The 20770-nt window shown below is 41.8% G+C and overlaps 2 protein-coding genes across 3 annotated transcripts in view; one reads left to right on the top strand and one right to left on the bottom strand.

Annotated features, from left to right (window-relative positions):
* The window catches only part of LOC139387171 (zyg-11 family member, cell cycle regulator, like), a 37085-nt gene extending 25292 nt beyond the window's left edge, over positions 1–11793 (bottom strand). The window contains exons 1-5 of one of the 2 annotated variants that reach the window (XM_071133224.1): positions 11498–11793; positions 10771–10939; positions 9719–10530; positions 9367–9510; positions 9030–9206 (exon numbers count right to left, since the gene is read on the bottom strand). In XM_071133224.1, coding sequence (XP_070989325.1) covers positions 9030–9206; positions 9367–9510; positions 9719–10530; positions 10771–10939; positions 11498–11500 — 1305 coding nt within the window. In that variant the 5' untranslated portion in view covers positions 11501–11793. The remainder of the gene's footprint in view (positions 1–9029; positions 9207–9366; positions 9511–9718; positions 10531–10770; positions 10940–11497) is intronic. The other variant, XM_071133225.1, reaches the window with a different exon arrangement.
* LOC139387173 (transcriptional adaptor 1) overlaps positions 10798–20770 on the top strand; it is a 36259-nt gene continuing 26286 nt past the window's right edge. The window contains exon 1 of the mRNA XM_071133228.1: positions 10798–11002. Coding sequence (XP_070989329.1) covers positions 10992–11002 — 11 coding nt within the window. The 5' untranslated portion in view covers positions 10798–10991. The remainder of the gene's footprint in view (positions 11003–20770) is intronic.

The raw sequence follows: 20770 nt of genomic DNA, 5'->3' as shown, positions 1-20770 counted from the left end.
AAGCATTTCAAGGTCCTGGAGTGGCCTAGCCAGTCTCCAGATCTCAACCCCATAGAAATTTTTGGAGGGAGTTGAAAGTCCGTGTTGCCCAGCAACAGCCCCAAGACATCACTGCTCTAGAGGAGATCTGCATGGAGGATTGGGCCAAAATACCAGCAACAGTGTGTGAAAACCTTGCGAAGACTTACAGAAAACGTTTGACCTCTGTCATTGCCAACAAAGGGTATATAACAAAGTTTTGTTATTGACCAAATACTTATTTTCCACCATAATTTGCAAATAAATTCATTAAAAATCCTACAATGTGATTTTCTGGATTTTTTTCTCATTTTGTCTGTCATAGTTGAAGTGTACCTATGATGAAAATTACAGGACTCTCTCATCTTTTTAAGTTGGAGAACTTGCACAATTGGTGGCTGACTAAATACTTTTTTGCCCCACTGTATATCTCTCATCCCCTTTGAATTAGCGCAACCAAACAAAGCTAATCTCCAAAATATCAAAATGTGCAGTCAAAATAAATTGTGAGCCAGGGCTACACACTGGCTAAATGCAAAACACAAAACTTGTCGACAGCCCACCCTTGAAAGACAATCAGCAACCAAGTTGTCCTTACCACGTACATATCCGATCTCAAGTGGAAACTCCTGCAATATCCGTAGTAATTTTCCTCTCGTGATTTTCCTGAGTGGAATAGCCTCAGGGAAACGAGTGACAGGGCACATAATGGTTAACAGAAACTCTTTGTTTTGGGCAAAGGACCAACACAATCCATCAGAACCCTGCTGAAAGGTTTGTCAAAAGCAGGAATAGGCTGCAAAGTGGTAACTGGTACAGCTTGGTTTGGTTCACCCATGTAATGGCAAACATAACAAGATTTATAGTAAGACACAACATCTTGTTATACAGAACTGGCTAGAAGAAGTTACGCAAGATACAGTCAAAGCGTAATTGGAACTACAATTTCAGATACACTGGGCCAATCGTCTTGCCCAGAAAGGGTGCGAGAATGCCATGTCCTCATTAGAACACCATCTCTGTCAAAGTAACCCACACAAACTTCATAAAACTCCACCTCTGGACGTATCTCAGCAAAAAGAGGGGAGAGTTAAACAGCTTTAATCTGTTCCGCAATCAACTGCTTCCTAAACATTCTATCAACTGTAGGGACCCTCTCTTCCTTCAGTGGTCCTACAAACTCGCTCACCTTTGGGGTTTTCAAAGGAGAGGTTTACCGAAATCAGGATCACTTATAAACGTCTCAGATAGATTGACCATGGTGGGATCGCTGACATCCTCCTCAATACTAGACTTGCTCCTGGTGACTTTCTTAGACATAGTATGTGTAACCGCACACGCTGGGAACACTCTAGGGTACTTCTCTGATAACATCAGGTTCCTCTACTCTGGGTTCTTTACAATTGACAGGACTTGGCACGACCTTCCCTCCATAAAAATAGTTTCCCAAATGAATGACACCTCCATCACCGGTAGGCTAGTCCTCACCCCAATGACGACGGAACCAGAAATTAGACCAGACTCAACTTCCACATTATACAACAGATCCTCCATACAATCCATCTCCGCGTGGCACCAACAAAGGCAAAACACCCTCCAAAATGAAGGACTGGGCTGCCCCAGTGTCTCACAGTATCTTCACCGGCTGCATAACAGCATCGCCACTCTGCAGAGACACGAACTCATCTGAAACAAAGGGTTCATACACATCTGATCTAAAATCTTGTTTAGGAGATACACCAGTCCCAAGCAGAGACTTAATGGGCTGGAATGCTCCCACAAGAAGAAATGGCTTTTTCTCCCGCTTATTTTTCTATTTCAACTTAGGACACAGAGACGATGTCTCCTTTCTCACGGCAATGTGTCCTTTCTCAATGACAAACTGGCGGATACGAAAAAAACAGTTGTCTGCCAATCTTTATCTTTGGGCACTGTAGAAAAAGACTGGAATCTTGCAGTAAGAGGTGACTTCTTTGAATTGCTTTTTGCGCATGGATAACTACTGGGTGCTTTGTTAGTGAAGGTATTTTTATGTGTCAATACAAACTCATCTGCAAGAACTGCAGCTTTTGCAAGAGTGAGATCCATGTGCTCATAAATGTAGGTAGCAATCCTTTCATGAAGGTCATTCTTGAACGGCTCAAGAAGTACAGTGGTTGCTCCTTTCAAAGTTGCGTCATACTGCAGCACACCTTGCGGGCTGCTGCAGCATTCTGTGGCTCGTTATCTAATTATCATCCATTTTTTCTGTTAACTTCTTAAGGTATAGGGGGCAGCATTTTCACTTTTGGATAAATAGCGTGCCCAATTTCAACTTCCTGCTACTCATGTCAGGAATATAAGATATGCATATTATTAGTAGATTTGGATAGAAATCACTCTGAAGTTTCTAAAACTGTTTGAATCATGTCTGTGAGTATAACAGAACTTGTGTAGCAGGCAAAACACGAGGACTAACCGTTCAGATTTTTGGGGGGTCTGTTCACTGAGTTCTCATTGGCAAATGAAACCTGTTTTCAGTTCCTACCGCTTCCACTGGATGTCACCAGTCTTTGGAATTTGGTTGAGGTTATTCATTTGTGCAATGAAGAAGTAGGCCATCTAGGAACTGGGTAACACTGTTGAGAGTGCGCAAGACGTGAAAAGTAGCGTTGGTTTTGTTGTCTTCCTGTATTGAACAGATAGACCCGTCTACAATTTGATCGATTATTAACGTTTAAAAATACCTAAAGTTGTATTACAAAAGTAGTTTGAAATATTTTGGCAAAGTTTATAGGCAACTTTTGAAATATTTTGTAGTGACGTTGCGTATTTTGGAAGCTGTTTTTTTCTGGATCAAACGCGTCAAATAAATGGACATTTGGATATACAGTAGGTAGCCTTTTTCCCCACCTGTATTTGTGGGTAGCTGTCAATGTATTTGCCTGTGAGCACGACGTTGGCATCACGTTTTAGTTTGGATGTTTATTGTTTTGTTGGCGACATCTTATAATAAAGAAGTATGTACGCTCACCATGCTGCGCTTTGGTCCGCTGTTTCCACCTTAGACGATCGTGACATAATTAACTATATTTTAGCAATTACATTTACTTTTGATACTTAAGTAGATTTAAAACCTAATACTTAAACTTTTACTCAAGTAGTATTTCACTGGGTGACTTTTACTTGAGTAAATTGGGTACTTTTTCCACCACTGTCGATAGACTATGACTTTTCAGATGGCCAAGAAGTGCTATCTGCAGGGTTAGCTCCAGGTAAATATTGCAATTCTTCAGCCATTCCTGGACCTGTGACCAAAAACAAGCTACATATGGACAGTACCAAAACAAATTATGTAATGATTCAGCCTCTTTGCTGCAAAATCTGCAGAGTTGGGAAGGTTGTATCCCCCATATAAATAACATTCTGTTGGTTGCAAGAATTCTGTATAATGATTCAAATAAAAAATTCAAAGTTTTGAATCCGGCGTCGTTTTAGGTAGTTCATAAACCATGTGGCATGGAATGGTTACGTTAAAAATCTCTTCCCAACTATTTTGCACGGCTGTCAATTCTTTGGTCCTTAAATGAAACTGGTATACTTTTTTGTTTATCACAATTTTATTGAACCAATTATGGTCTTTAATGCATGGGCGACAGACAGGTTCCTTACTTTTTCCCCCTTTCACTTTCCTCTTCCATTTTTGCGATAATGCTGCAATTAGTTGGTTGTAATTTTAGGTAGAGCAGACATTTCCATATGTTTTAGTTAGCTGCATGTATGACAACTCCACCAGTGGTATTTATGATATCATTTACGAAGATTATACTTGGTTTTTTTTATTATTAAAAAATAAATGTTTTTTTTTTATCAATTAGTATATTTGAGTTTAACCACAATATTTGTTGTATTACTTGTTCTGTCTTTTCTGGTGGATTAAATTGAAATTGCAAACAACTTTCTATGGCTTGTTTTAAAAATAGCGATATTTGGGAGATTATTTCCTTTTCAAATAACTGAAAGTGAAAGGTTGCAATCTGACTAAAGGGAAAAAGGCCTTTCTTGAACATAGGGTGAGACATTTTTATTCATCTACTAGAGAACCAGTTTGGATTTAAGTATAACTTTTGTATAACTGAAACCTATAGTGAGAGGTCTAATGCTTTAATATTTAATAATTTCTGCCCTCCAAATTCATATTCATTATATAAATAGGCCCGTAAAATTTTGTCTCGCTTGCAATTCAAAATAAAATGTTATATTTTTTCTCATATAATAAAAAAAAATGTTCGCTAGGTGTAAGCAGGACCTTAAGCAAATAGGTAAACTGGGATATGACTAAAGAGTTCATCAGGGTTATTTTTACACATATAGAAAGGTATTTACCTTTCCATGGTAGCAAGATCTATTTTTGCTAACTTTCTATAAAAATGTATTGGAGTGAGATCATTTCTTTCTTTCAGGATATGTATACCGAGTATATCCACATACGCAATATAGTACACATAATTTGGTTGTAATCCAGAGAGGTTAGAAAAATCATCTGGCTGTGGAGGGATCCAAGTTGTGGTTTTAAAAGAAAACATGAATCATCAGTGTACAATGACACCTTAGTTTTTACGCCCTGTACTTCTAATCCCTTGATATTATTGTTGGATCTGATTTTAATAGCTAACATATCAATTGCCATAATAAATAGATATGCCGATAGTGGATAACCTTGCTTTACTCCTCTTGATAGTTTAAAACTTTCTGAGAAGTAGCCATTAATTACAATTTTACACCTAGGGTTACTATACATTATTTTAACCCATTTTATAAGAGACTCTCCAAAATTGAAATGTTCCAGGCATTTATACATAAACTCCCGTTGTACTTTATCAGAAGCCTTTTCAAAGTCCGCTATGAATAGCAGGCCTGCTTTCCCAGATTTTTCATAGTGTTATATTGTTTCCAGTACTTGCCTTATATTATCTCCAATGTATCGTCCATGTAAAAAACCTGTCCGATTAGAATGAATAATGTCAGACAATACCTTTTTATTTCTATGCGCTATACATTTTGCTAGAATTTTTGCATCACACCATTGAAGTTTAAGGGGCCTCCAATTATTTATATTTCCCACTTGTAATAATGGAATCAGACCTTCTTGTTGAGTGTCTGATAATCTACCATTTACATAGGAGTGGTTAAAACATGCTAATAACGGTCCTCTGAGTATATAAAAAAATTGGTATGCCATCCAGTGCTGGAGTTTTCCTGGACTTAAAGGCTTTAATTACATCAAGAAGTTCCTCCTCTGTATTTTCACCTTCACATGTGTCTTTCTGTATGGCTGTTAATTTTACATTATTTATAGAAACAAATCTATACAATTAGCTTCGGTTAGAGGAGATGGAGGAGACTGAAACGAAAACATATGCTTAAAGTATTTTGCTTCCTCTTTCAAAATATAATTTGGTTAATCATAGGTGACTGTCATTGTTAACAAGTTTCAGTAAACTCTTTTTGGTAGCAATTCTATGTTGAAGATTTTACTCGCTGTTTATTATCTATGCATAGTCACTTTACCCCTACCTATATGTACAAATTACCTCGAGTAACCTGTACCCCCTCACATTGACTCATTACCGATACCCCCTGTATTTAGCCTAATTATTGTTATTTTATTGTGTAACTTTCTATATTTTTTACTTTAGTTTGTTTAGTAAATATTTCCTTAACTCTATTTCTTAAAACTGCATTGTTGGTTAAGGGCTTGTAAGTAAGCATTTCACGGCAAGGTCTACACCTGCTGTATTCGGGGCATGTGACAAATACAATTTGATGTGATAATCAAAAAGACATGCTTCTTCCCTTGCAAACTCAACATGGCTTTATGATTCTGTCTTTAGTCATTTACAGAACTGTAGTCTGTATGCCTCTGTTACCAACTCGTAAGCCCAAAGGAAAGCAGCTTTAACAGTGTCATAATCTGAACTCTGGTCAAGAAATAAAGCGGCATACACTTGCGGAGCTTTTCCCAAAATAACACATTGGAGGAGCAGTGACCAAATATTTTACAGCCATTTTAGGGATGTGGCAATCCGCTCAAACAGAGTAAAATACACATCCACCTCCTTCTCGTTGAAAGGCGGTACAAGTCGGCTGTTTCAACCAAGATCAAACTCTGTTGAGGGGGCAGGATGGTCTGACTGGATTTGGAGTGCTTCCAGATCCATCTCCCTTTGTCGCACTGCCAGCATGCGCATGTTGTTCTTGTTCTAGTCTGGTTGTACATTCTCGTTGTTTGGCTGCACGCTCATTTTGTCTTTCCCTGTGCCCCAACTCTAATTTCTGTTGTTCAAGCTCAAATTTTTTGCCATTAGTTCTAACTGCCTTAGTTGCACCTCTATGCGATGTACTCTACTACCCGTAGCACCCTTTTCATCAGCCTCTCTCTCAGAGAGGATTTCCTCCACCAAAGTAGTACCAATAAACTCTGACTACTGCTTTTGGACTGTCAGATTCGGCTTTGTACATTTATCTAGCATCTCCCATGTAGGGTTTTCCACAAATGCTTCCAGATTCAAGTCCATGGCTTTATGTTTATTTTACAAGCCTGTGTGATTATGCAACTATCAAAATGATTCCACCAATCTTATAACTCCTCTGGCTAGAAACTCTACCACAAAAGTGTATTTTGAACACTCAAATATCTGGGCACAGCACATACTCATGGGAAACAAGGTCCTGGATGAGCCCCCATTTTGTTATGTTCCCCAGCTAGAAAACCAAATAATGTTGCTCAAACTGAAGGGGGAACTAACAAAGAGTCACTGACAAACAACCAAAACAAAACAGGTGGGGTTTTTAGGAGGGGTTCTAAAAGACACTCATGGGGGTGTCCAATGAAAGTTGACTACTGTAGCAACAACAACTGGAACCTAAAAGACCCCCCCCCCCCCCCCCCGTGATAGCATCTGGGCCAAATAGCATCTGGACCAGCACAGGTGAAACACCTTCCCACTATTGAGTTGGAAACCAGCCCAGGAATAACACATACTGACTAATGAAGTGATACCAATTGTTGCGCCCTACGTGCTAACGAGCTATACGTGCTAAAAGTCCAACCTCAAAACATAAATGGAAAAACCCAAACCTGTAACAACACAACAATGTAAATCACAAGCAATACAACAAGAAACAATTAGTGGGGACGAGTGCATTCAGAAAGTATTTAGACCCCTTGACTTTTCCCACATTTTGTGACGTTATAGCCTTATTCTAAAATGGATTTAATTAAATTGTTTCCTCAATCGACACACAATACACCATAAATGTGATATTTAAGTTTTTCATTTTGAATAAATTCGCTAAAATCTCTAAAAACCTGTTTTTGCTTTGTCATTGTGGGGTATGGTGTGTAGATTGATGAGGGAAAAAAACAATTTAAACAATTTTAGAATAAGGCTGTAACGTAACAACATTTGGAAAATATCAAGGGCTCTGTATACTTTTTGAATGTACTATACAGTCCATTGGATAAGGAAAATTTCACAGTTCAGATAAATGAGAGTGGGGAGGTGGGGTCATTGAGCAGAGTTATTTGTTTAGCTGTCTGATACTGGTGGGGACAAATTATTTCTGGGCTTTTGCAGGTTTTCTGTACATAAAATCTGTATCGTGGCCTGATGGCCAGCAGCAGATCACCCTGCATCCCACTGCTGGCTTGCTTCTGAAGCTAAGCAGGGTTGGTCCTGGATGGGAGACCAGATGCTGCTGGAAGTGGTGTTGGAGGGCCAGTAGGCCGCACCCTTTCATCTGGTCTAAAAAATATTGCCCTGTGTAGGGTGCTGTCTTTTGGATGGGACGTTAAACGGGTGTCCTGACTCTTTGTGGTCACTAAAAGATCCCATGGCACTTATTGTAAGAGTAGGGGTGTTAACCTCCGTGTCCTGGCTAAATTCCCAATCTGGCTCTCATACCATCACAGACACCTAATCATCCCAAATGTACAATTGGCTCATTCATCTCCCCTCCTATAACTGTAACTGTGTCATTGCTGTAAATGAGAATGTGTTCTCAAGTCAATTTACCTGGTAAAAAAAAGTCAGAGCTGGTAGGGTACTCCTGGTTGAGTGGGTGTGTGAGCTCGGTGGCAATCCTTACTGCCGTCCGGTACACAGTAGAGTATTACTTTATATTGTATTTGGCTTAGATTTTTTTTATGGGTACAGGAGAGAGAGTAGCCAACTCTGTGTGATAATTTGTGTTTTATGCTTTAAAATTAGCCCAGTATTTGTTATTTATTAGTTATTCTTTTTGAAAGTAATTTTCTAACGGTTGGAGATTTCAGCGTCATGAGTAAGCCTAAAGGATTTCAGTGGTGGTTTAGAATATTTTTAAATGTCCCTTAAAGAGACCTGTCCCTTACATTACTTTTGTATACTTTTTAGCCAGTAGTTCTGAAAGTAGCATTCACGAGCCAAAAGTGGTCCCTGAAAATGGTGTACTACATCACATATGTGCAGATATGTGCACCACGTCATTGCTCTCTCCCTCTGCTGTGTGTGCATCATGCTAGCTGTTTCTCAAATGGAGAGAGGCTGAAGCTCATTGACTGGAACTCAAATTGCTAGGGGGCTGGCCTTGAGGTAATACAGTTCTTCTGCTCATAGAACATGACAAAACTCCATGCACAAAGAAAAGTCCATATATAAATGACTGGCCTGCATATAGCCCTGACATCAACCCCATCTAACACCTTTGGAATGAATTAGAACACTGACTGCTAGCCAGGCCTAATCGTCCAACATCAGTACCCAACCTCACTAATGCCCTTTTGGCTGAATGGAAGCAAGTCCCCACAGCAATGTTCCAACATCTAGTAGAAAGTCTTCCCAGAAGAGTGAAGGCTGTTAAAGCAGCAAAGGGGGGACCAACTCCATATTAATGCCCATGATTTTGGAATGAGACGTTCGATGAGCAGGTCTCCACATACTTTTGGTCATGTAGTGCATGTTAAAGTGTGTGTGTGTATGGGCCCGAACCTGTTGGTGGCTGGGGAAGCTTCTCATGGCTTCCAGCACCTGATGCACAACTGCGCTGAGCAGGGGGTGGGGCATGCCCACAGCCATGTCTTGATTGGTCAGGTTGAAGACGCAGGCTGAGGCCACCAGCTGGACATGGAGAGACTCTGAGTAGTTCTGCATCCCTCCCAACACCAGCTACAGGGAGGAGAGAAGGGTACCTACATTAGGACTTCCTAACACATTCATGACCCATACATAGCACATGTATAAGCAGTACATAAGCTTTTTGTATAAATGCTTATGTCAACAACCACAATTTCAGCCATTTCATATGCAGACATATTCCGACCGTTACCTTCAGGATGTCTGGTCTGGTCTGGTCGTACATGTCGTTAGTCAGCTGGTAGAGATGGACCAGGGCCTCGCGTGTGAAACACTCTCTCTCTCTGTACCTCCTCAGAGATTCACAGATCTGCTTCTCATTGGCCTCGCCGGTCACCTGGAAGACAAACATAAGAAGATTATTCGTCAGTCACTTATTCCTCATTCTTCTGCACATATCTGATAGGCCTGGATAGGTCATAGCTGAAACTACTGCTTACACCTTCACAGCTGTCTCAGATCCACCAAAGCAAGTAAATGACAGCAGGAAGTAGGAGGCATTTTTTGTAATGAACAATAAAATCCCCCCCAGGTGGTCACCTCACCTTTAAGTTATTCTTCCCAGACAGAACGTCACAGGAGCCAGCCCCAGTAGCCAGAAGCCCCAGGAACAAAAGCCCTCTCCTCCCCTCAACGAAGGCAGTGACCGCCCCTTCAGTCACCTTCTTCCTTCCAGACACATCCAGAGACACAAGTGCTGGGAGAATCCCAGAACCCCCCTCCAGAAGCAGCCTCACCGCTTCATCCCCCTCCCCCCCTTCGTCATTCTCTGCGGATGGTGGTGCAGAGACGAAGCGGTCGTCAGAGAGGTCCAGGTGCCTGAGGGCGTGGAGCTGGCTAAGGATGGAGATCACTCTGGCGGGTGACATGTCCAGCTGCCTCAGCCCGTGGGCAGTCAGGGATCTCAGGGTAAGCCGGCAACCCAGCAGGGCGCTCAGCTCCGTGACGGGGGTGCTGGAGATGTCCAGGACCTCTAGCTGTGGGAGAGTACAGATGTCCTCCAGGAAGGGGTCTGTGAGGTCTGTGTTGGCCAGGTTAAGTGTCCTCAGGCCCTGCAGAGAGCTGAAGCCTACCTGCTCTTCCTTCACCTCCAGGGACGTCCAGCCCAACTGGAGCCTGCTCAGTGTGAGCCTCTGCAGGCTGGCTCTGCACTCCGGGTTGGAGGCCAGGCCTGAGAGGATGTGGGCACCAGTGAGGCCCCCAGGGACACCAGAAGCATCCAGCTCCTGCAGCCGGTGAGGGCAGAGGGCCAGACGGAAGGCCTCTGCAGAGAGGGGGGAGGAGCGGACACAAGCTCTGCGCAGACGGAGTTGTTCACAGCTGCGGAAGATACCGACTGTTCTGTCGTTTAGCGTGCCTAGGGGATGAAAAAATAAGAAGTGAAAACTTGAGGTAAGGCTAAAATGTGGACGAGAACAGTGATGACCGGGAGGTTGACACAACAATATCTTGTTTTAAAAAATTACGTAAAATCAACACATTGAATAGAAATTCCCTTTTTTAAACCCATAGCAGGTTTGTTAACCATTACATTTATTTAATTCCATTTGTGTGTTTTGTTGTTGAACATTCTCTGGCGCCCTCCCTCCCTACTCACCCTGGGCAGCCATCTTGTGCAGTAGCTGATCCGCCATTTCCTGTGGGAGCAGTGGGGCCCAGCTGAGCCTCAGGGAGCCATCTGGTTGCGTACTGCAGAGGGAGTCCAGGCTAAGACACACCTGGGCCAGACACAGCTCAGACAGGGCCACGGGACAGGACTCCTCAGCCTGCAGTCAAACACAGCTGGCTTAGGTTCTGATGCAACCACATTTGACATGAATGGATACTTGGTATGTTTCATTTCCATTCAGCAATGATAAATGATTAGGCTTTTAGGTACCTTAATCTGTCACTCTATTTTAAGTGTTTTGTAAGCTAAATAGTTTTCAGGATAAACATTTTACTCAATCAATATTTGATAACTCAAAACTTGTAAAATGTGTATATATATATATATATATATATATATATATATATATATATTTTTTTTTTCAACAAGTACTTAGTTATGGCTTTTCTCATGTCGAACAACGAGAGTACGTTCAGAGCCACTGACACTGTGAGTGACAGTGGTATATGCGATTGCGACATGGCTTGTTTCTAAATTTAACCAGAATAGAGTAGTGGCGCATTAGTTAGTCCCTTTAAATCACCCTCTAATCCTACAGATCTCTTGACCAACCAAGTTGAACAAAAGCAAGGCTCTTTCTATTTTACTATTTGACAGAGACAGCAAGGCAATACGAAAAGGAACTGGGAAGGGGGAAGCCTAATAACTCACTCACCATTTTTCTTTTTAAATAGAAATATTTCCCATCACTTTGCAATATCAAATGACTTTGAGAACAAGCATTGTGGTTCAAATTGCAAGACTATCTTCTGTCGTGGATATGTACATGCATATTCCGTTCTTTTGACATTGGTAAAAACCAAGCTATAAAGTACAGTGTCTACTGCTAGTCAAATTACTGTTGAATGTTGATACAGCGACAGCAGTTGATCGATAGTTAACGGTGTGTAACTCCAGAGCTCCACGACGTAGAACCCATAGAAATAGTTGATCCACGAGCCGTCGTACTGTAATACCACGTTGTAATTGGTCGGCAGAAGTCAAACGTCATCCAATGGCAACTTCTCTTTCAAGCAGGTGCTATTCCCCTCTAATGTTCTGTGATACATCATGATCGATTAAATGAAATTTAATTTGCATTCGATAATGAATGCACAATAATTTAGTCTTTAACATTTTACTACATTTAACTTAGTTTGTATCAATCTTTGACATTTATGAAGAAGGGATTAGTAACTAGTTTTGCCACAAGGAGGGGCCACTGGCCTCGGGGAAAATACTACCGGTAAACTACTGTTGATTCCCCTTCATGACTTTGCTGAAAGATGCTCCGTTGCTCCCAATACATAACTTCAAGAACTGTCTCTTTGTTGAAGATTTTAAATGAACAGTATTACATCTAGAAATACTCTCCCGCGTCCTTTAAATGTTTTGGGTTTAGAATATTATATCAAATAATTTAGATTTAAGTGTTCCAAGGTGGTTGGATGAATATATACACTGGGTGGAGATGTCAGTTTACTATAATATCACTTCTCATAAAATAATGATGTAATTATATTTTTCTATGGCTCCCCTTAAACCCTTTGGTACTGTTCCCTTTACTTTCAGCTCCAGCAGCAGCAGGAGCCTAACCCCTAATTCAGCACATTAGCTCATGAGTTTTCCTCTCCAGGCCAGGGCTGGCCCATAAGGCCCACACTGTTGTTTTCCAGACTTAACTAGGCCATCAAATCAGCTGAGCTCTGAGCAGGAGGGCAGTATTAGGTCTATTACCAGGGGCCAAACAGACATATTGCCCCAAATTTGAGTCCTTCCTATTATGTCACACATTAAGTAGTCAAATTTGGAGCAGGCAGACACATAAGCCAAGTGACAAAGCTGGCTCCATAAAAGTAATGGTTTGGTGGGTGGGGGGGATTGGCAAAAAGAGAGAAAAATTATTTATCTATCTAGAATCTAGAATCATCTACAAATGCATGCCACACTTTGGTTGATGAGGGAGCAAACACAATACCTATGTTTAAGGACATGGGGACTGTGGAAAGCTCTTGCTGACAACTGATATCCTCTGAAGGACAGCTAATAGACGTCTAATAGACTAAATACCTGCTAAACTGCAGACGAAACTGGTTTGAAGATTTAATACAGCTCTTTTCATGGCTCAAGTCTCGCTTTTATTTGTTATCCCTGGATTCGTTTTCTGTGCTCAGATTTGCTCTTGTGTGCTATTAAAATACATTTCATTAAGCCTTGGCAAAGGCTTCTGTGTTTCACGTCTCACTGAAATATCATACCACGTTTTAGAGTTATCTGAATGAGGGAGGCAAATTCCTCCAGCTGCCTTTGATCCAGTGAGACTTTACAGCTCTCACTGGTTGACTATCAATCTAAAAACGTTATGTCTTAGTGGAGGAGTTACTTATCTCAACTGGCTCAGTTCAGACTCCAGACAGACATGAGCTCTATTAGCTAAATGGTTCTATTTTTATTCAGGGTTATTTATTTTCTTCCCATCTGTATGGGTTTGCATCCCTGGTTAATATCATTAGCTGGTTGTGGGTGTGTTGTGACACGTTTGAGGACTGCGTTGGTAGGGATAGATAAATGGACCTCTATGGAGATTCCCAAGAGTGTATGTCTCTCTGAGCAATTGTCGTCACCAGGAACCTGGTGGTTGAAGGTTCCACACATTTTTTCCGAAAGTCTTCCGAGTTTAGCACCGTCATGGTGGTCAAAGACTCCTTTCACCCCTGATGATCCCACAGAGGACCACCAGCAGTCCCCAGAGCCAGGCTGTGGCCAGTGCCTGAGTGTGGTCTCCTCACTGGGGCCAAAGATCTCACCTTCTCCCTTCCAGCTCCTGCATTGGTGGCTCTCTTGTCGGAGGGCGGCAGGTGTGTGGCTAACTGACTATGTAAAGTTTGAGGGTTTATAGTGCAGACAGAGTGACGGGAAGTCTCAGGGTGGATCCACTGCGTGTGTTTTACATAAATGGCGGACGTGAGCATACACACATGCACGCACGCACGCACGCACACACACACACACACACACACACACACACAAACACAAATGTAACACAGTGATTTTAATAGTAGTGTAGGCAGGGGAATCTGAGCATTTTAACAGCTGCAGAAAGAGCTCTATGTGGTCGGTCCATCTCTCTCCACCACCCTCCTTCATACATAGTTACACACCTTTAAGAGAGGCCCCAGCGCCATCCAATGCAAATATTAGAGAATCTGTAAAGAATGTACCTCAGGCCTCCGGTGGAAAACTCTTTCTCTCTTCCCCACTGTACCATAATATAGCACACGGCCCACAAAAAGACTCAAGCCATGCAAATCAGTTGAGGGACAGCAAGTCTCATACTAATGAATGTACACTAGATCATATTAATTCTCAATCGGCTTATACATATAGACCTCTGACATCTTTCCTTTTCTCACATAAAGAGAATGACCTTGGATGACCTCTCTTAGCCGTCCTCTCCCTAGTTATCAGCCTAGTTAAGCTGCTGAATTGTTACATTTTGCCCATTACAAGCAAATTGTACAAAGTCAACTGTTCCAATAGGCTTTTAAGGTCTCAGTAATTGTTGTAATAGTTAGTGTGTGTGAACATGTTTAATTGGCTCAGTTTTAAAAACAACCCTGTAAAACAGTAAAAAGAGTTATGTTTGGTTTATTCCAACTGGTTTCTTTATGTCACTTTTATATTAAACCCTGATGATTGGGCGTGTGCTGTTTAGTCTCTGGCTGTGGTGTATAGTAGTTATACAGTGCCTTGCGAAAGTATTCGGCCCCCTTGAACTTTGCGAGCTTTTGCCACATTTCAGGCTTCAAACATAAAGATATAAAACTGTATTTTTTTTGTGAAGAATCAACAACAAGTGGGACACAATCATGAAGTGGAACGACATTTATTGGATATTTCAAACTTTTTTAACAAATCAAAAACTGAAAAATTGGGCGTGCAAAATTATTCAGCCCCTTTACTTTCAGTGCAGCAAACTCTCTCCAGAAATTCAGTGAGGATCTCTGAATGATCCAATGTTGACCTAAATGACTAATGATGATAAATACAATCCACCTGTGTGTAATCAAGTCTCCGTATAAATGCACCTGCACTGTGATAGTCTCAGAGGTCCGTTAAAAGCGCAGAGAGCATCATGAAGAACAAGGAACACACCAGGCAGGTCCGAGATACTGTTGTGAAGAAGTTTAAAGCCGGATTTGGATACAAAAAGATTTCCCAAGCTTTAAACATCCCAAGGAGCACTGTGCAAGCGATAATATTGAAATGGAAGGAGTATCAGACCACTGCAAATCTACCAAGACCTGGCCGTCCCTCTAAACTTTCAGCTCATACAAGGAGAAGACTGATCAGAGATGCAGCCAAGAGGCCCATGATCACTCTGGATGAACTGCAGAGATCTACAGCTGAGGTGGGAGACTCTGTCCATAGGACAACAAGTCGTATATTGCACAAATCTGGCCTTTATGGAAGAGTGGCAAGAAGAAAGCCATTTCTTAAAGATATCCATATAAAGTGTTGTTTAAAGTTTGCCACAAGCCACCTGGGAGACACACCAAACATGTGGAAGAAGGTGCTCTGGTCAGATGAAACCAAAATTGAACTTTTTGGCAACAATGCAAAACGTTATGTTTGGCGTAAAAGCAACACAGCTGAACACACCATCCCCACTGTCAAACATGGTGGTGGCAGCATCATGGTTTGGGCCTGCTTTTCTTCAGCAGGGACAGGGAAGATGGTTAAAATTGATGGGAAGATGGATGGAGCCAAATACAGGACCATTCTGGAAGAAAACCTGATGGAGTCTGCAAAAGACCTGAGACTGGGACGGAGATTTGTCTTCCAACAAGACAATGATCCAAAACATAAAGCAAAATCTACAATGGAATGGTTCAAAAATAAACATATCCAGGTGTTAGAATGGCCAAGTCAAAGTCCAGACCTGAATCCAATCGAGAATCTGTGGAAAGAACTGAAAACTGCTGTTCACAAATGCTCTCCATCCAACCTCACTGAGCTCGAGCTGTTTTGCAAGGAGGAATGGGAAAAAATGTCAGTCTCTCGATGTGCAAAACTGATAGAGACATACCCCAAGCGACTTACAGCTGTAATCACAGCAAAAGGTGGCGCTACAAAGTATTAACTTAAGGGGGCTGAATAATTTTGCACGCCCAATTTTTCAGTTTTTGATTTGTTAAAAAAGTTTGAAATATCCAATAAATGTCGTTCCACTTCATGATTGTGTCCCACTTGTTGTTGATTCTTCACAAAAAAATACAGTTTTATATCTTTATGTTTGAAGCCTGAAATGTGGCAAAAGGTCGCAAAGTTCAAGGGGGCCGAATACTTTCGCAAGGCACTGTATGTACTATGTATCAATGATTCTTGAGACCAACGTGATATCATAGGAAAATGTCATCCTGGCATGTTTTAGCAAAAAGGTCAAATGTCACAGTAGCTGATGTTTTTCTTAATACAATGCAATCAATGGGAAAATATGTGTGTCACAGGGTTGACGTTTTTCTCAATACATTGCAGTTATTGGGAAAAGATGAGTGTCACAGGGTTGATCTCTTGTCTGTCTCTCTCTCACTCTCTTCTTTATCCCCCTCATTCTCTTCGTTTCACCCCCTTTCCCCCTCTTTCACCCTCGCTGTCTGTCTCTCTCTCTCTCTCTCCATCGCTCTCTCCCCCTCCTTTACCTTCCTACACCTCCTCTCATCTCCCTCTCCCTCCTCTCTCCTTCCTCTCTCTCCTAGTCCCTCCTTCACCCTCTCCCCCTCTCTCTCCCCTTCCTCACTCTCCCCCTTTTCTCTCTCTCCTACCCCCTCCATTCACTCTCCCCCTTCTTTCTCTGCCTCCCCCTGCTCTCATCTCTCTCTCTCTCCCTCACTCCCACAAACAGACAGACACACTCCAACAAACAACCACAGATATGCAGACAGACTTGCAGGCATATACAGACCGTTTCAAGTGAATAAGAATTAATTCAAGAATTTATAGCAAGGCTCTTAGTTTCTAGAACTGCAAGACCATTGTGTTCAATGAAGGTCAAAAATGCTTTTGGGTCTATTAACTTCAAAGTTCATAGGCCGGGTTCCGCGGTCACAAATTATCTACAATTTTGGAAGCTTAAACCTTTTTAAACCTTTGAAACCGCACATATGACCCCAATTAGGTCACTTTCTGTAAAATCTGAAATTTAATGTATGGCCCCTATGGACCTTCTTTAACAATGCAAATCTTTACATTAAGAATATAATGTTCTAGAGGATGGAAGACAGTGTTTTTGTGTAACTGCAGGAAGAGAATAAAGGACCATGTTGAGGATTAATTAAGACACTTCCTGTTGCCACAGGAAGCTGAACCTAAACACAGGGCATCTGTATAAGGTCACGATTGGTTGTGTGCAAAGACGGTTAGGTAGCTCAATCGTGGGGGCGTCATGGTTATGTGAGGGCTATAGGTACTGCTTTTCTATAGAAGAACAGCCTTGTTCTCTGTGAGACCAAGTTTTCACTGTGAAGAGTTAATTTCAACTGGTCAGATGTAGGCTTGCATTCATTGGGAGTGTCTGTTGAACGATCCCATGAGTAAATTTTGTTTGTAGCTTCGAAAGCACATTAACTCAAGGTCAGGCTTCAAGTGGGGCCTACTTTTCTGTCATATAGTGAGGGGATGTATTAATTGTTCATTGGATGAAGGCTAGGGTTATGTCAAGGGTGGAGGCCCTAACCGTAACCCTTGCTTCATCTCTGACTATCTTATACTAAACCTAACCCTAACCGTAACCCTCGCTTCATCTCTAACTATCTTATACTAAACCTAACCCTAACCGTAACCCTCGCTTCATCTCTAACTCTAGCTGATACTAAACGTAGCCCTAACACTAACCTTCGCTTCATCTCTACCTCCAGCGTATACTAAACCTAGCCTCAACCCTAACCGTTGCTTCATCTCTAACTCTAGCGTATACTAAACCTAGCCCTTAAACCTAACCCCCGCTTTATCTCTAACTCTAGTTTATACTAAACCTAGCCCTGAACCTAACCCTCGCCTCATCTCTAACTCTAACTTATACTAAACCTAGCCCTAATCTTAACCCTTGCTTCATCTCTAACTCTAGCTATTACTAAACCTAGCCTCAACCCTAACCCTCGCTTCATCTCTAACTCTAGCTGATACTAAACCTAGCCCTAACCCATGCTTCATCTCTACCTCTAGCGTATACTAAACCTAGCCTCAACCCTAACCGTCGCTTCATCTCTAACTGTAGTTTATACTAAACCTAGCCCTAATCCTAAACCTAGCTTCATCTTTAACTCTAGCTTATAATAAACCTAGCCCTAACCCTCTCCCTAATCCTCGCTTCATTTCTAACTCCAGCTAATACTAAAACTAGCCCTAACCCATGCTTCATCTCTACCTCTAGCGTATACTAAACCTAGCCTCAACCCTAACCGTCGCTTCATCTCTAACTGTAGTTTATACTAAACCTAGCCCTAATCCTAACCCTAGCTTCATCTCTAACTCTAGCTTATAATAAACCTAGCCCTAACCCTATCCCTAATCCTCGCTTCATTTCTAACTCCAGCTAATACTAAACCTAGCCCTAACCCTCTCTTCATCTCTAACTCTAGCTTATACTGAACCTAGCCCTAACCCTCGCTTCATCTCTAACTCTAGTTTATACTAAACGTAGCCCTAATCTTAACCCTCCTTTCATCTCTATCTCTAGCTATTAGTAAACCTAGCCTCAACCCTAACCCTCGCTTCATCTCTAACTCTAGCTTATACTAAACCTAGCCCTAACCCTCGATTCATCTCTAACTCTAGCTGATACTAAACCTAGCCCTAACCCGTGCTTCATCGCTACCTCTACCGCATACTAAACCTAGTCTCAACCCTAACCCTCACTTCATCTCTAAATCTAGCTTATACTAAACCTAGCCCTAAACCTAACCCTCGCTTTATCTCTAACTCTAGCTTATTCTAAACCTAGCCCTAAACCTAACGCTCGCTTCATCTCTAACTCTAGCGTATACTAAACCTAGTCTCAACCCTAACCGTTGCTTCATCTCTAACTCTAGTTTATACTAAACCTAGCCCTAACCCTAACCCTTGCTTCATCTCTAACTCTAGCTTATAATAAACCTAGCCATAACCCTATCCCTAATCCTTGCTTAATTTCTAACTCCAGCTAATCCTAACCTAGCATTAAACCTAACCCTCGCTTCATCTCTAACTCTAGCTTATACTAAACCTAGCCCTAACACTAACCCTTGCTTCATCTCTAACTCTAGCTTCTAATAAACCTAGCCCTAACCTTATCCCTAATCCTTGCTTAATTTCTAACTCCAGCTAATCCTAACCTAGCCCTAACCCTAACCCTTGCTTCATCTCTAACTCTAGCTTATACTAAACCTAGCCCTAATCCTAACCCTCGCATCATCTCTAACTATAGCTGATACTAAACCTAGCCTCAACCCTCGCTTCATCTCTAATTCTATTTCATACTAAACCTAGCCCTAACCCTCGCTTCATCTCTAACTATCTAATACTAAACCTACCCTAACCCTCGCTTCATCTCTAACTCCAGTTTATACTAAACCTAGCCCTAACCCTATCCCTAATCCTCGCTTAATTTCTAACTCCAGCAAATTCTAAACCTAGCCCTAAACCTAACCCTCGCTTCATCTCCAACTCTAGCTTATACTAAACCATCCTAACCCTCGCATCATCTCTAACTCTAGCTGATACTAAACCTAGCCTCAACCCTCACTTCATCTCTAACTCTAGTTTAAACTTAATCTAGCCCTAACCCTCGCTTAATCTCTAACTATCTTATACAAAACCTAGCCCTAACCCTAACCCTCGCTTCATCTCTAACTCTAGTTTATACTAAACCTAGCCCTAGCCCTAACCCCAACCCTCGCTTCATCTCTACCTCTAGCGTATACTAAACCTAGCCTCAACCTTAACCCTCACTTCATCTCTGAATCTAGCTGATACGAAACCTAGCCCTAAACCTTCGCTTTTTCTCTACCTCTAGTGTATACTAAACCTAGCCCTGACCCCAACCCTCGCTTCATCTCTAACTCTAGCTTATACTAAACCTAGCCCTAAACCTTCGCTTCATCTCTAACTCTAGCTTATACTAAACCTAGCCCTAAACCTAACCCTCGCTTCATCTCTAACTCTAGCTTATACTAAACCTAGCCTTAACCCTAACCCTCGCTTCATCTCTAACTCTAGCTTATACTAAATCTAGCCTCAACCCTAACCCTCGCTTCATCTCTAACTCTATCTTATACTAAACCTACCCTCAACCCTAACCCTAACACTCGTTTCTTTTCCACATCTAGGCTCAAACCTAACCCTCGCCATAACCCTATCCCTAATTTTTTTCCCACATCTCCGAGCCAAAATGTGGAGGGCTAGAGTTATGGCTAGATTTGGGTTGAGCCGGGATGTGGACATGAAGCTATGGTTAGGTTTACGGTTGAGTTTAGAGCAGGCAGGCAGGCAGGCAGGCAGGCAGGCAGGCAGGCAGGCAGGCCTGCCTGCCTGCCTGCCTGCCTGCCTGCCTGCCTGCAATGTATTGACATCAGATTGAATTGGTTGACACTTATCTTTCAACATTGACTCAAATATATTGACATAAACGACAACCCTGTGACACTCATCTTTTTCATTGAATGCAATGCATTGACATAATTGTCAACCCTGTGGCACTCATGTTTTCCCAATGACTGCAATGTATTGAGAAAAACATCAACCCAGTGGCATTTGGATGACGTTTTCAGGCTGATAATGGACTGTTCAGGCAGCATCAAAACTCATGATAATACATTTTTTTCAGTCATGAATCAGTCCCTTTTATTAATTCCCATTGACTTTCAAGTTTTGTGATATGGATGTGTATGTAGTGTGCCGTGTGTTGCAGACC

Source organism: Oncorhynchus clarkii, chromosome 28 (genome assembly GCF_045791955.1).
Source record: "Oncorhynchus clarkii lewisi isolate Uvic-CL-2024 chromosome 28, UVic_Ocla_1.0, whole genome shotgun sequence".
Taxonomy (NCBI): Eukaryota; Metazoa; Chordata; class Actinopteri; order Salmoniformes; family Salmonidae; genus Oncorhynchus; species Oncorhynchus clarkii.
Note: the sequence above shows the minus strand (reverse complement) of the source record. Positions and strands in the feature narration are given on the sequence as shown.